The sequence below is a fragment of the Fukomys damarensis genome, unplaced genomic scaffold (assembly GCF_012274545.1).
Source record: "Fukomys damarensis isolate Sample0158 unplaced genomic scaffold, DMR_v1.0_HiC HiC_scaffold_14, whole genome shotgun sequence".
In the NCBI taxonomy this organism is placed as follows: Eukaryota; Metazoa; Chordata; class Mammalia; order Rodentia; family Bathyergidae; genus Fukomys; species Fukomys damarensis.
The window spans coordinates 49,756,979-49,773,144 of record NW_022900926.1 but is presented as its reverse complement, the minus strand read 5'-3'; the positions used below and the strand labels follow the sequence as shown (position 1 = coordinate 49,773,144).

At 36.3% G+C, this 16,166-nt stretch overlaps 1 protein-coding gene and 1 long non-coding RNA gene across 4 annotated transcripts in view; one reads left to right on the top strand and one right to left on the bottom strand.

Moving 5' to 3' along the window:
* LOC104866907 overlaps positions 1–5,444 on the bottom strand; it is a 50,282-nt gene extending 44,838 nt beyond the window's left edge. The window contains exon 1 of the long non-coding RNA XR_781602.1: positions 5,309–5,444. This is a non-coding gene — a long non-coding RNA (uncharacterized LOC104866907). The remainder of the gene's footprint in view (positions 1–5,308) is intronic.
* A 248-nt stretch (positions 5,445–5,692) lies between these two features.
* Cep162 (centrosomal protein 162) overlaps positions 5,693–16,166 on the top strand; it is a 71,189-nt gene continuing 60,715 nt past the window's right edge. The window contains exons 1-6 of one of the 3 annotated variants that reach the window (XM_033763373.1): positions 5,693–5,797; positions 5,909–5,986; positions 6,809–6,924; positions 10,350–10,461; positions 14,927–15,070; positions 15,493–15,676. In XM_033763373.1, the coding sequence (XP_033619264.1) occupies positions 6,868–6,924; positions 10,350–10,461; positions 14,927–15,070; positions 15,493–15,676 (497 nt within the window). In that variant the 5' untranslated portion in view covers positions 5,693–5,797; positions 5,909–5,986; positions 6,809–6,867. Of the gene's footprint in view, positions 5,987–6,808; positions 6,925–10,349; positions 10,462–14,926; positions 15,071–15,492; positions 15,677–16,166 lie in introns of all 3 variants that reach the window. The other 2 variants (XM_010631160.2, XM_010631161.2) reach the window with 2 other exon arrangements.

Sequence of the window (16,166 nt, the reverse complement as noted above, 5' to 3'; positions counted from 1 at the left end):
AGACAATGGCTCAGGATTTCCCAATAACCCCACAAAGGAAAGGATGTTGTAATGTTCCTTCCAGAGCTCTTTAAGGTTAAATCTGTATCTGAGACCATCTGGAAGTACTGAAGGAATAGTTCTTTGGTATACAGCTTCTCAAAGTCAGCAACGACCTACTGGTCCATAGGCTGCAGTGGGTGAATTGTAATAGGTGGGAGGAATTCAACTGAGAGACATAGGAATTCTTCAGCCAATCCTTTCAAATCTCAAGGGTGAGCAGGCACATTGTCCATGATGAGGAGAGCTTTGAGTGATAAACCTTTGTCCTCTAGATATTTCTTAGTAACAGGAAAGAAAGCCTCATCAATCCACTCAAGAAAATGTACTCTTGTCATTCAGGTTTTTTCATTAGATCTCCACATGACACCTAACCTATTCTACATGACTTTATGTTTTCTGAATATTCTAGGAGTCTTGGAGAAAGAACCAAGAGAGGCTTTATCTTGAGGTCAACACTCTCATTCGCACACAGCAATAAGGTTAGCCTATCCTTCATAGGCTTGTGGCCTGGCATTTTATTCTCTTCATGGGTAATGTACGTTCTCCTGGGCATTTTCTTCCAGAAAACAGCACTTTCATCACAGTTGAAAACTTGATGAGAGCAGAAGCCATTTCTCTGTGTCATCCTTTTGATGTGCTATATGTAATTTTCATCAGCCCATTTATTAGCACTGGCTACGTCACCATGCCTAGTTATGCTATGAACCCCAGGTCTAGCTTTAACATTGTGAAACCACCCCATACTCCCAGGAGATGTTTCACCATTATCATTCATTGATGGGTTATCCTTTATGAGGTATGCATTTATAGTCCTAGCTTTTTCACAAATTATAGACTCAAATAGGCTAGAACATGCCATCTGCCTTTCGTCTATACTAATAGCCTTTCTACCTCATCTAACATGGTTGATCATGACTTACTAATTTGAGTAATACCTTTAGCAAAACTGGCTTCTTTATACAAATTTTTTCTCTGTAAAATTGTAGCAATGATGGATTTTAACATGTTGTACATATTAGTGAGATCAGTCACACAAACATCACTCTCATATTTCTCCTCAATTTCCTTCTTTTCAATTGTTATTGCTTTACTTTCTTAGCTCTTTTTCTAGCTTTCGGGGGGGGTCATTTTGATAGCAGCAATTGTAGCAATTATATAAAGTAATGACCAAAAATTACATCCACAAACACCCCATCCCAGCTCAGACTGACACTTAAATACTCACACATATGCTTTTCTGGGATCTCAAATCTTTGCCTACAACTGCACAAGCAGCTGGCATTCAGGTACTAAGTCAAGACTTTGGTCATAAGTAAAACTAAATTCCAATAATAACTCAAGTTGTTCATATATAAGACCAGTCGTAACTCGAGGGTCCACTGTATTGTGCTTCTCATAACATTTCCCTGGAAGAAAGGGTTATCATGCCAACACATACATATAAATTGATGTGATGAAGACCTAATTTGCAAGAGGCTGAGTTAGGCTCTCGATTATAGTACTTTGCAATTATTTCTTTACTTTTTTTTATTTTTGTACCGGGGATCGAACTCAGGACCTTATGCTTGTGAGGCAGGTGGCAGAACCACTGAGCTATTTCTTTACTTTTTATTTTAAATGGTAATAGATTTGCAGAAAGTTGGGGACAATAGTAGAGGTTATGTAGATCTCATCAATTTTACGTATGCTCTCTTTGTGTGTACATGCAAGTGTATGTTGTTCTATGTAATTTTATCATGTATATAGCTTGATATAAAGTACTACTACATCAAGATACAGACTATTACATTACCATAAATATTTCCTGTGCACTTCTTCGTATCTCAAATAATTCAGTAACATTCAATTGTTGTTTTAACTTGCAGCTTCTTTTTTTTCCATTAAATTTATTGGTATTTGTTATATATACGGTAGTTACATTCATCATTGGGATCTTGTACCTTTACATGATATATCTTGATACTTCTTTTTTCCCCATACCCCTGCCCTCCCTTTATCCCCCTAACCTTCCCTATTTACAAAGACTTTCATTTGTTTTTTTCCCTTATTTCCTTTTCCCTAACCTTCCCACTTCCCCTACTCCTTTAGCCCTTTTCTTCCTATTTCACATTATCAATTATACAAATTGAACCCTATTTACACTTTTAGTTTTTCATACCAGAGAAACTATATGGTATTTACACGTGTGTCCTATTTATTTCACTTAAAAGTGTGGCCTTAATATGCATCCATTTAGCTATAAATGACTCTAGTTTCTCACTCTTTATAGCTGAGTAGTACTCCATTTTACAGAAAAACCATATCTTCTTTATCCAGCCTCCAGTTGACGGGCGCTTGGGCTGCTTGCAAATTTTAGCAATTACAAGCTGTGGTGCTATAAACATGGATGCACATATATCGCTTTGGTATGATTCTATTTATACCCGCTTTGGTGAAATACCTGTTTGTGTCTTTTTCTCATTTTCTATTGTTTTGTTTTATTTATTTATTTATTTTTTTTTTACTATAGCATTCTGAAAGTTCTCTGTTTGAGATAGCAGCAATTTTGCAAATATTTTCTTTTCATTTTTAGCTTATCTTTTTCCCTTCTTACTGGGTCTTTCATAGAACAATACATTTTCTTTAACTGAATGAAGACCAACATCAATTTTTGTGTTTTGTTCATTTAAATAATAAATATAAAACCATGCTGTTAGTCACCGTATTTAGATGCAAAGACAAATTTTTATAATTACTGACATTTACCCAGTGGCCATTTACTGTGTTACTGGAGAATTATTTTTTAAAACAATTTCATAACCTGTTACTAATCAACATCCATGTCCTTGTGTTATAATTCTAAATTGGCAGCTCTACATAGCCTAGGGAAACAGCGTTTCCCTATACTTCAGAACATTTAAACCCTTATATAGATGACTGCATAATTTCTCAATATTCTACTCTGGATAGTTCTTTTTCTTGAGGAAAAAAAATGTTAACATCAGCTAAATCTTTAAACACTGTTTCATACGTGAAAGAACTAAGTTTGGAGTAATTAAAACAAAAACAATCAGGAAATGGATGAATGGGCAAAAAAGTAAACAATAACAAATCAAAACCAGAACTATATATGCCACTAAATTTAACTTTCTGATGATCAGAATAACACAATTCCTTAAGTAACATTCTAATTATCTACATCAATAAAAGGAATTCGCACATCTGAAAAAAGAGGTAATGAAGGAGGATTTTGTTAGGTTGGTTGATTGTGTAACTGGATCCAAGTCCATTCACCTCATTAATTAAATCCCAAAATGACCTGTGTTTACATCCCACTTGACACTGCAGATCTATATTGTCAGTGTTTACCAAGATACCACACTGTACCCTGTGCTATAAGAAAATGTAATAAAGACACTTCTCATACCCTAGCACCTCACTGGGGGTCTGACCAAACACAAAATTCCTATCAAAGTTCATATTATTCCAGGAGTCACAAAATACATATGAAATTATAAAGAACTATCAACGTAGGAATTTTTTGTCCTATCCAAGATGACACAATTGGTTTAATTACTTGACCATCTTATTTACATTTTAGTTAGAGATAGCTTATCATGAGAGCATCATGAAGTTCTTAAAATTATGGGTTATAGGTTCAATATGTCAGAGTTGGAGTCTCTGATACAATGGGTTCAGTAAATTGGTGTAAGTAGAAGCTGGATTAGAAAGTTCATTAAGAAAGAAGTGGAGTGGAGATAATGCCCTAGGTAAAGACTGGCAGACAAGAAGAAAATTCATTTCAATCACAGGGAAATACAGAATGAAGAATGTTTTGAAAGTGGCATTTTAGATTACGTATCCACAGCATGTTTGATTGCTGTTAAGAAGAAATTCACATACAGCCAGAGACTGAAGATAAAAGAAGAGGAAATTACTAGCACAGCAAGATCATTGAGGAGAACAGGTAAAGGCTCCAGATCATATGTAGGAAAGTGGATTTCTTAGAAGGCAGTACATTTCCTCTACTGGAACATGTAACCAATTAGGATGAGTGCAGATGCAGATAGTTTATAGATTTAGTGGCAAAAGAGTGACAAAATTCCAGCTTCATGTGCCCTGTTTCTGCTTCATTTTGTTTTGGTATCAGGTCATTGTGCTTGACAGGCAGTTAGTGGAACCACTGAGCTAAATCCCCAGCCCCATGTGACCTGTTTTTAAAATATAATATGAAGAGAGACCATCTGCATATAGTGAATGTGTGACATCAAGGGATGGGACAACAAAGTAAGAAAAGGACAGGGTACAGTGAACTAACTCTCCTAGTTTTTATAAACAAGAAGCTTCCTGTGACTCTAGACTCTCAGTGATAAACATCACAAAAGTCTCAGATGATAGAAGTTGTTCATTCTAAAGTCCAAGCAGGGTGAAAAGGATATAAAATAGTCTGTACAGGGTAGGAGCAAAGCTCGCTTGTAAAAGGAGTAAAACTACTAGTGTTGAATGCCCAGGCAATATTGCCTGGTGGCCACTAATTTATAGCATAACAGTATATTGAGTAAGACTGAAATTTTATCGTGCCACAGGTAGAAAGTGTCCCAGACTTACATTCTTCATGGTACATCGTCACTAATTTTTTTATTGTACCCCAAATTTTCTGGCATATTATCTGTCTGTTCCACTAGACCAAAGATTCTATTAGGGCTGAGACTATGATTGCTTTGTTCATTTAACACATACTAGAAACAAAAATGTGGATTTGATGGAATTTATTTTAATTTGCAAGGATTAAGTTAAATGATACATGTGAAGCTCCCATCAAATGCTCAATAAATGGAAGCATAAAATGTCTTTATCATTACTCCTATTTTTACAGTAGGGCACATCTCCTGGTTTGTAGACATTTGCATCTCAATAAACACTTGTTGAATGAAACGCTCAAGTCAGAGCTAGGATCTTGAATTATACCTGCAGGCTGCAAATCCCTCAATCTTTTGTCGATTTTACTTTCACTACCCTAAATGCTGCCTTCTCAAATTTCAGGTTATGTTTTGTTCTTTCAAAAGAAAGTAAATGGGTGACAAAAGTCCTAGAAAGTAATTGTAAATTGTAACCATACAATGAATGATATTTTGAAACTTGGTTTAGCGGGAAACCACAGATTAAACAGTGAAGTCTCAGTGCTTGTGTATTTTCAATTTTTTGACCACTAGGTGGTGGAACAGAGTCCCTATTCTAACAACAGAGTTTTTTTCTAACAAGTTTGTGGTTTTCTCTGAATACTCACACAGGGCTTTGTACGTGAAGAAAATCCAATAAAGTTCTGGAAAACTTCCGCTGGGGAGACACAGTGTCCAAAAATAAAGGCTGGCGTAAAACTGGTAGGCGGGCAGGAAGGGCGGAAATACAGTTCCAGGCCTGAGGAAGCTAAACTACATCTCCCAGAAAGCCATGGGCTAGGATTCGCTTTATACCGGTGTCGCGGTGCTTCAGGAGCCGGTTCGCAGTCACACACTTTTCTCAGTGTGTGAAAAGCAAAAAGCTGGCAGGGCAAGCTGGTGAAGCAGCTGCGCCTCGACCACCACGGTATCTTGCTGAGGGTGGTGGTTCTAATCCTTGTTTCTAGAGGACCAAGGAAATAGCTGCCCAGTTGTTCCCGCGAGGCACGTGACCGTCCCGGGTCATGTGACTCTGGAGCGCCTTGGCTGAAGTTTGTTACCCTGACAACTGCTGGCCCGCACTGACCTTCGGGAAAGCGCGGGATTCAGAGGCAAAGGTAGGTCAGGCGTGGGCACTGGCCCTCCTTCTAAACTACCTTGGCGGAGGTTGTGCCTTAAAACTTTCATTTGTCGGTTCTGTACCCTCCTTCGCCCGGCCTCCACCCCAGATACGGCTTCGTTTACCTGCTAGCATCCAAATTCGCTCTTCCTGGGAGCCAGAACGCCTCCAGGGTGAGGACCTTTTGGTGAGTTCCGCCTCTAACCAAGCTTCGTTCAAGATTTGAACCGCGGCCACTCTGACCTGATCCCAAATGCTGATAAAGGGTGAAGGTGTAGTTCTTCAGGTTAGGGAAGACACGGTCTGGGAAGCTGACCCACTGCTTCTCTCGCATAAAAGAATGTTGGGTGTTTATGGAGCCCCAGGGAGTTAAAACCCAGAAGCTCCAGCAAATCTGAAGTTTTAAGTGGGTTCTTTATTGGGGGAAAGAGGAGATCTTTGCATTGCAAACCACTGGATTCCACTTAAGGTACTCAGAGCATTGTTTTTGGTGGCTTACGTTTGCGTATCTCCACCTCCATAACGCTAGCTTGTATACTAAAAGTAATCTTATTAGTACTCTGTCTCTTAAATCTGATTGTCTATATCTGGAAGTGTATTTTGCAAAACTTAACATGGATTGGAAAATAACTAGCTGAATCAGGCAGCGCTAACTGATCGTTACAAGAAAGAAATGATTCTTTCATTTTGCTAAGATTCTCTTTGAAGACCTGGATTGTGTCTCGGAGGTATTAAATAACATGCAAATATATGTAAGTTTAGTAAGTTTTATAGATTCCACTCTTTACCAACTAGAATGACAGTGTAATTCTGGATCCCAAGTAGAAGGTAGACTTTTCAAGTTGCTTTTTCAAATCAGTTTACTTAATGAATTAGGAATCTCTTTACCAGCTTAGTGGTAATAATTGTGCATGCATACTAAGTTATAATGAAATTTCTAAACTTTAAGTCTGGCTGTTTTCATGATGTAATAGATTTCTTCTATAAGTGTTTTTCTTTTGCCCTTTAGTGTTTCCAATGTTGTAAATTCTTTAGAATGTTTGCTTTGGGAAATGAAAAATATTGACAATGGCTCGTTACTCTAAAGAGGAGCTGGATGAAGAATTTGAACAGTTTATGAAGGAGGTAAGTTTATGTCTTTTAAAAGCAATATTGTAAATTTGTCTCATCTAGTTCTCTTCCATTTCAAATGCTGCTCCATCTGCTAATTGAATGCCATAATTTTACCTGGCCTCCTGCAACTGTTCCCAACCAATGGCCTTCACCACACTTCAGCCAGATGAGGTGTTACTTTTTATCCGGCTCTCTTCATCCCCAGTATAAAACCATATATATATGTCTTTCTGTCACATGTAGAATAAAATCCAAACTCCTCATGTTGCCTTATAATTTTTCTCATGTCTGCCTGACTGAGTTTATATCACTCTTTCCCTTCATCCACTTTATTTACTCTGCAGTGGCCTTTTTCCCCCAGGCTTGACACACCATTTCATCTTAGGGCAGTGGTGGTGAACCTTTTAACAAACAGCCCACTGCAGTACATGTGCCATACGTGCCATAGGTACACCACCACTGCTTAGTGGCTGTGTAGTACCTGTTCCCTCCAACAGTGTTGTTAACTAATTCTTCACTTGGTTGGTGAAGATCTTACTTTAAATGTCAGTACCTCAAAGAAGCTTTTCCTGGTAACTCAGTAAAAAGTAAACCAGTTGCATCTTAGTATACCATGTATTTAATATTTTTCATAGCACTTAGCGCCATTATTTTTCTTGTGTGGGTCTCTTTTCTACTTTATAAGAACATGGTGTATAACTTGATAGCTAACCTCATTGTCAAATATGCAGGACCTAAAGGATGCTTGCTAAATATCTGCTGAATGAATTGAGAGCTATGCCGCGTTCTATATATTTGCATGAAAAGCGGGGGGAAATGTTTGTTCTTAGAGTGGTTAACCAGCTTTTTAAAATTAGCTTTTATGAGGTATAATTGACTCATTTAAAATAATGTGATTTAGTGGTTTTACATTTATGAAATCAGTGCCACTGCAATCAATTTTAGAACAGTTTTGTCACCCCAGAAAGAAACCCTGTTACTACCAATTTCTCCTGTTCCTCAGGCAATATTCATATCTAAAGATCTGCCTATTGTGAACATTTCATAGAAATGAATTATACTGGATATGCCCTTTAGGATCTTGCTTATATTATTTAACATAGTAACTGGGGACAAGGGGAAAAAATGAGAACCAAGACCTGGCATGTAAAGGAACAAGATCCCAGTAGTGAATGTAACTGTACTGTCTACCTAGAATGTACCAATAAATTAAATTAAATTATAAATAAATAACATAGTATTTCCAGGGTTCATCCATTTTGTAACATGTATTAATACCTCATTTCTTTTTCTAGCTGAATAATGTACTATTGTGTGGATGTGTCACATTTTGTATTTCACTTAATAGTTGGTGGACATTGGGGATCTTTCCACTTTTTGGCAGTTTTGAATAATGCTGCTATAAATAATCGTGTACAAGTTTTGTGTGGATGTATGTTTTCATTTCTCTATACCTAGGCGTGATATTGCTGGGTTATTTGGTAACTCGGTGTTTAGCCTTTGAGAAACTTCCAGACTATTTTCTAGAATGACTGTGCTATTTATATTCCTACCAGCCAGGTTCGCCTTTGTCGATATCCTTGGTAACACTGTTATTGAGGCCCAGCTTTTTGGTTTGTTTTATTTTTATGATAGTAATTTGTGAAGCAGTGTGAAAGGTTTTCAAAGTCAGGACACCTACAATATATTAGAAAATAAAGTGGGTACTGTATTTCTTTTTCTGCTCTTTCTATAGTTTTGCAAGATTAGTTGTCCTATGCCTATGTTGTAGGTAATTGAACTAGAAAAATTGTGGGGGAGAGAGAAAGGGAACATTTTAAGGTAACAGTGATATTTAGAGTTTAAGTGGAAAATGATGCACCTAGCTAACAAAATCAAATTAAATTATATTTTTCTTCCCTCCTCTCTTCTGAAGTAGTTGCCATTGAAGATAATGAGTTCTTTTTGAACATTTTAACATTGACAGTTTTGCAAGTTACTGAGGTAGAGTTTTTTGTTTGGCAGGTAGGAATATGTGTGTGTTGCCATCTTAGAAGATACTGGTAACTATATCCTAGTTTGAAGACTACATGGTATAGTATAATATAGACAGGCTTTAGTAGTGAGATAACCTGAATGCAGATCCTGGCATAGATCAGGCATACACATGTGTTGTATATATTGTTCCCAGAAAAGAATGCTGGAAAAAACCATCAAGGATAAAAAAAACCATCAGGAACATAGTCTCATGCTGAGGAAATGAGCAAAAGAGCCCAAAGCTATGAAAACACATGGGTGGGAGTGACCACAGAGGTGAGGAGTCACTGAGTGAGAGTGATGCAGATGAAGCCAAAGAGAGTTTCAAGAAGTTAGAGTCTATCACCAAAATCAAATTCCATGGTGTGACCTAGGAAAATGACTGGCAATACTCCTTTATTTGTGGTGTTTAGGAGGCCTTATGTACCTGGCAGAAAGCCAGTTTGGTGGAAACCAGATCATAAAGGGTTCAGCAGCTTATTAAAAAATTGGTAAAGGAAAAGTGATAGGTAGAGTAAAAGAAATAGAAGTAAGAAACTTGTCCTGTTGTATTTTGTTTTCAAAGAAGAGTAGACTTGTGTATCATTTTATTCCCCAGACTTGCCCACAACTGCGAGGTGCTGGATTTGCAATGCTGAGCAGATTTCTAATCTAAAGGAAGTGGGCAGAGTAGAGAGCAAAGGGAGTGAGGGTACAGAAATGAAATGTGATACCAAGGAATAACCTGAAGAAGAGGAGTGACATTTCCTCAGATTCTACTGAGCATGGGGGAGAGAATTATTCCTTAAGTAAATTTAGAGATGGAATAAGAGGACGTAGGGTAGTAGTTTACTGATATCTTTATTTCTTCATTGAAAATGGAGGCCACCTTACGGAATAAGAGGGAGGAAAATATTGGGATAAGAGTAGGAGATTTAGAAGTGTAGTAAAGTTTAGACCAGATGGCTAAATGACAAATGTAAGTTTATCACAGTTTATTAATCATTGTGACAAAACGCTAATTTCTGTTGTCAACACCATCATCCTCTCCACCCACTGAAATTCAATTCATTGTTTTGGAATTCTGTGTTCTTCTGGAGTGATTCTTGGTAATTTTGTTTAACGTCTCCTTTTTCTTAGATCCTTGACAGTGTCTAAGTAGGATTGTATTCTTCCTTTTCTTTCTTTTCCTAAACAAATATCTTGATCAGGTTTTCCTTTTGTTCTAGCTTACTCTTAATTTTGGACATGAAATCATTGTTCAGAGACATATGCTTGATAGCTGTTAGTTGTCTAGAGATAATGAATATATACATTATTGTTGAAAATATTGTATGATAACTGAAAGGTGAAAGAACTAATAGAGAAATGCTATTCTTAAATACTAAATCTGGAATTATTTGCAATATATTGTGTAATTTAGTAATTTGTGTCTGATTTAGCTTTCAGATGATTCTTTTGACAAGTCAAATAAAACACCTAGACAACCTAAAGAAGTAAAGAAGAAAGATACAGTGCCTTGGTGGTTAACTGAAGATGATTTTGAAGATCATGGTAAATACTGCTGATGTTTAGTTTTAAATTATTTGACCACAAGGGGTCAGTCAAGACTTATAATTCTGTACATTGTATACATAGATACATACATACACACACAGATATACACACACACACATATGTGTATATATATATGTTCCTGATAGTGTAGATTCTTGAAGTTTGAATTTTCATATTGCAGTACTTTGTTACATGTGTAATTGAGGTAGTGTTTTTGCATCAAGTTATTTTATATTAAGATAGTTTAAATTTGCTCATATTAAGGTGGTGAATAATCTAGACACATTATATGTTATATTTAATGGTAAATTGATTTAATAAAATTCTGGCGATGTGTTAATGTAAACCTATAAGAACAGTTTTTTTTAAATCTGTTAATTTTGGTTTCTCTGGTGTGAAAAACTATAATAGTACATAAGATCCTAATGAGGTAATTGACAATGTGAAATAGGAAGAAAAGGGCTAAAGGTGTAGGGAAAGTGGGAAGGGTAGGGGAAAGGTAATAAGGGAAAGGAAAAAAATAGGAGAAAATGAAAAAAAGCAAAGTGTTTGTAAATGGGGAGGGGTGGAGGGGGTGAAGGGAGGGCAGGGACAAGGGGAAAAAATGAGAAACAAGACCTGTCATGTAAAGGTACAAGATCCCAATAATGAATGCAACTGTACCTAAAACGTACCAATAAACTCAATTTTAAAAAAATCTGTTGATTTTGTATTATATTAATACTATTAAAAATAGATTAAGCCAGGAGTGGTGGCACATGCCTGTAATCCCAGCACTCAGGAGGCTGAGGCAGGAGAATCGCTGTGAGTTCGGGACCAGCCTGGGCTATATAGTGAGTTCCAGGTGAGACTCAACTGCATAGTGAGACCCTGTCTCAAAAAACCAAAAAAAAAAAAAGAAAAGAAAAGAAAAGAAAAAAAAAGATTATTGCCTTAATGATGAAAAAAAGAAAACTCATTATTGATCCTCTCTCTGGCACATTTGTATCTTTTCTGGAATAGTTCCAGTTACAGCTTTACAAATCCAAAATTACTTTGAGTGTTTTGTTACACTTGCATTTAGTAAGTATGCATTCTGTGGTAGTATGACTTCACAGTAAGTTTATATTATAAACAGTACCGTATATGGTATATTTACTATACATGACACTGTCATATCTGTAAAGAACCCATCCTGCTTTTGTTTAACTAGCTTTGCAATATGTGTGGATCAGTGTTAAGCACCATTTTGTAAACTGGTAGAATTTCTGTATCTCTTCTCTGAGGATAACTTACCTGTGGCCTATGCTTTGTCATAAAATTAAGTCCGAAGCTGGGTATTGTGGTACATGCGTGTAAACCTAGCCCTCTGGGAGGCTGAGGCAGGAGGATCATAAATAAGTTTAAGCCTCATAGGAGCAATTGAGTAATTTAATGAGACTCTGTCTCAGAATAAAACTTAGAAGTTGGGGGTGGGTCAAGGGAGTTTTCTGAGAGAGTAGCTCAGTGTAAAGGCCTGGGTAGCCCTGCCCCCCCCCAAAAAAAAAATTGAGTCTGAATTTCTTAATGTGACAGTTGAGGCTCTGTCATCTCCCTTTCTACCTCATGTGCCACAGCCATGGCTCGTTATCCCATATATACTAGAAGCATTTTGGATCCCGTTTCTCTGCTTTTGCCATGCTTTCTTGCCATTATGATGCCTTTCCTGCTGCCTCAGCCTCCCAGAGTATTTAGATTACAGTCATATACCACCACATCCAGCTCCATACTTTGTTTTGTTTTGGTTTTTCTTTACAACAAATATTCCTTTATCCCTCTGTATCTGTTTCTAGGAGCCACTGATACCAAAATCTAAATGTTCAAATCCCCTATATAAAAGGGTGTATGTACATAGTATTTTAATGTGTACCCATATTAAGTCATGTCTGGATTACTTCTACCTGATCAATATAAATGCTACATAGTTATACTGTATTAAGTGGTGATAACAAGAAAAAGTGTGTGTGTTTAATAATAATTTTTCCAAAAATGTTTGATCTGTAGTCAGTTGAACTCATAGATGTGCAACCCACAGACACAGAGGGCTGCCTGTGCTATTCAAAAATTTTGATATTGTGTAACCTACTGTAATTTTAAAGCTCTTGGAATAAAGAGCAGAATTTACTACTGGCCTCTGAGGATGAGCATGGTAGATCATTGACTTGTAGCTCTAGGCTTATTTTCTCCCATATGCACATTTTGTTACTAGGTCAAGTATGACTCGTCTTTTTGCATCCTCAACCTGCCTGCTTTTCCCATTATTAAGCCTTTGTACTATTTTCCCTGCCTGTATGTGTCTCCCTTTCCCAGTTTACCTAGTTACTCTTTCTTCCTATTTTAGCAGAAGTGTTACTTCCTTGCAGAAACATTCTTGAGTTTCCAGTCTTGGTAAGACCTCATCCCCATTAGTAGTATAGTTTTCCCTCAAAGTTCTAGGGTTGTAATTCATATTTAATTTCTTCTGTAGACCCGGATGCTTCCTCAGTAACTTCCAGTGTTTACTAATTTCTTTCCTTCATCTTCCATTAGACCTGAAAAAAGGATGATGTGCTCTTCATTGCTTTTTCTAAACTTTTCTCCTTCCATTCTCCTTCTAGAGCATGACATCAGAGCTGTCAGAACTTTTCATCGTTGCAGTTGTATGCTGATATCCAAGTTATTCTTTCTTCTTCAAAGAGACTAGCTCTTGTTTTACCATCAGTCTCCAGTTCTCCTGTCTGATTCTGGTTGGCTTTATTAAGCATATAGTTAATCCTTCCAATACCCTGACTTTTGAGTTCCTTGAACTTCTTTTTTCCAAAAATCTGCTCATCCATAGTATTGCCCATCTAGTCCCTCTAAGAGCTTTTCATGTCACTAATCATGAAGTCCATTGACCAGCAGACTGTTTTTCCCTTGCTCATGCCAGTGTGACTCCTGGTCTGATGAAGAGGGTTTCTACATGTTTCCTTTTTATTTTTGGTACCAGAGATTGAACTCAGATCCTTTGCTGCACCGCCAAGCTAAATCTCCAGTACTACATGTTTCCTTTTATTTCAACACTCTTCCTCTAAGTATTACTGTGGATTGTCCCCTTACCTCCATCAAGTCTTAGCTCAATTGTTAACTTTTCCATGAAATCATGGAATTTTCATTGTCCTCAGTCCTGCATTCCCTGTCCCCCTTGTTTTAATCTTCTTTGCACTTGCCATTTTCTAATGTATTTAATTGTAATGTGCTTATTTCTTTTACATTTTTTCTTGTTTCTATCTACATGAATGTAAACTTCACAAGGGCGGTGATTTTTTTCCTATTGTATTCACTGATAAATCCCTAGCATTTAAAACAATATCTGGCGTGTATTAGGCACTAGCAAATATTTGTTGTTGATAGCCTGCCTCTAGCAAACTTTGTTTCATGAAGGTAAGGGCCTTCCTCGTATGGCCCGCACTAATATTATTATAGAGACCCAATTTAACAAATCTGAATAAAATATTAAAACCTATGAAAATGTAAATTGTAAGTTTTGGCCAGGATTCATGGGGCACTTTTGAAGCTTTTTATTTAAAAAAAATTTTTTTTTCCAAACCTATTCAGAAAGAAGTAGAATATACCCATTGCCTTCCTACAACAACTAGTAACTCATGGCCATTCCTGTTTCAAGTATTTCCTCTCTTTCTCCCCCCACTATTGTACTGAAACAAATCTCTGACACCATATCACTTTTAGCCACAGGTATTTTGAAATATGTCTTAAAATAAGTTGTCTATTTAAAAAATACTATGCAAAAAATATTGATAATTCCTTAATATCATTTGACACCCAATCAGTCACAGAACATTTAATGTGCTTAGTATGTATTAGCTTTTGAGAAAGTTTCACATTCTGAAGTGCTGTGAGACATTATAATAACCTTTCCTCCCTTATAAACAGACACACTTTACCATGCTGAAGACTCTTTCCTGTAGTAAGCTACTGTTTCCAGTGTTGTCAAAATAAATGATTTTACAAGATCTTTTTTTATATATTTCCACCCTTTTAAAGTGATATTTATACTGACCGAGGATCTTGTCTAGGTCTTGTAATTGTCCTTACTTTATATGAGCCTTTTGTGTGTTATGCTGTTTTATGCTATCTATTTCTAAAGAAGTTACAAGTCAACAAAAACTTTGTAACTAAAGCAAAGAAGAGGGACTAAGGCAGAAGAAAAGTGTGTGTGGCACACTGCTTCAAAATAATTTTTAAAAATCATGCCAATTTTTGAAATACTCCATTTATAGAAGATACGCTGCAGTCAAGTGGCATTATAGGTTTTCTTTTGTGAATTCTGTATATGATGGATTTTTATTTAATTCATTTTGCAGCTACTATCCACAAATTTAACCCTATAGTATTACCGTGTTGGCATTTGATCAAAACAGTTCTCTGAACATAAATGCCCAACCATGTTAAATCCTATTCCTAGGACTGCTTAGAACAAATGTAAGCTATTTGAAAACAAAGACTTCTCACCCAGTGGTGGAAACAGAAGAGGAGTCTGCTGAAAAATCTCAGCATCTGAAGAGCAGTGGAACGTCTATCTTAAGTGTTGACAGCTTGGAGACAAATGGTAAGAATATGAAGAATATGAGTTGATAATTTTTTTTGTTTTTTTGGTACTGGGGATTGAACTCGGGTCCTTATGCTTGCGAGGCAGGCGCCAGAACCACTGAGCTAAATCCCTGGCCCTGATAAATTATTAATATGCTTATATTCACAAATTATAAAAAAATTAACTCATAACTATTTTGGAGCCTCTTTTACTGAAGCATATACACAGATTTAGTATCTTCTCAGATGTTTAGAATTATAGATCTTGAGAAGCCTTAAATTCTATAATACCGATTTTGATTACAAAATTATTTGCTAGATGAGAGATTGGGTAAGGTATTTCTAAAAAATCTTCATTTTACTGTATAATGCTGATAAATGTATCATTTAACTTTTAATCAGAATTCTGTGTATTAAAGTATATTTGTGCTTTCTGTTTAGAACTAATAGTTTCTGAGCTAAATCATAATGTTCTTGGATTGGGATTGGACACGTTAGAAGAACAAGAAGAAAAAGAGCAGTTTTTTGACAAGCTTCAGAAAGGCTTGACATGTTCCATTGATTATTCAAGATTAAATAAGGAATTGGATTCCAGTGACTCTACTCCTTTTAAAGGTTTAAACAGGTAAGTAAATACAGTATAAGCTATTAACTGACTTGTGTTTTTTCTATATTTTTGGAAGGTTAATGTAAGCATTGACTCACATAGAAAGACAAAATTAACTTGTCTGTTCTTTATTATGGTCATGTCTATTACGTATGAACTGTTTTTTCTATATTTTTGGAAGGTTAATGTAAGCATTGACTCACATAGAAAGACAAAATTAACTGTTGTCTGTTCTTTATTATGGTCATGTCTATTACGTATGAAGAGAATATTCTAATTTGTAGGTAGAAAGCCCACTCTACTATAAATACTACCTGAAGTTTCATACCTAAGATACTGTTGAAACTTAGTATATTGTGAAGTCCTACTAAGAAAGAAATCAGGTGATTTTCCACAAATGAAGTAAAATAATGAAGTCCAGGTTGCTCTTATACACAGCTGGTTTTGTTTTGTTTTTTTGTTGTTTTGTTTTGTTTTGAGACAGTATGTCACTGCAGTTCAGGCTGGT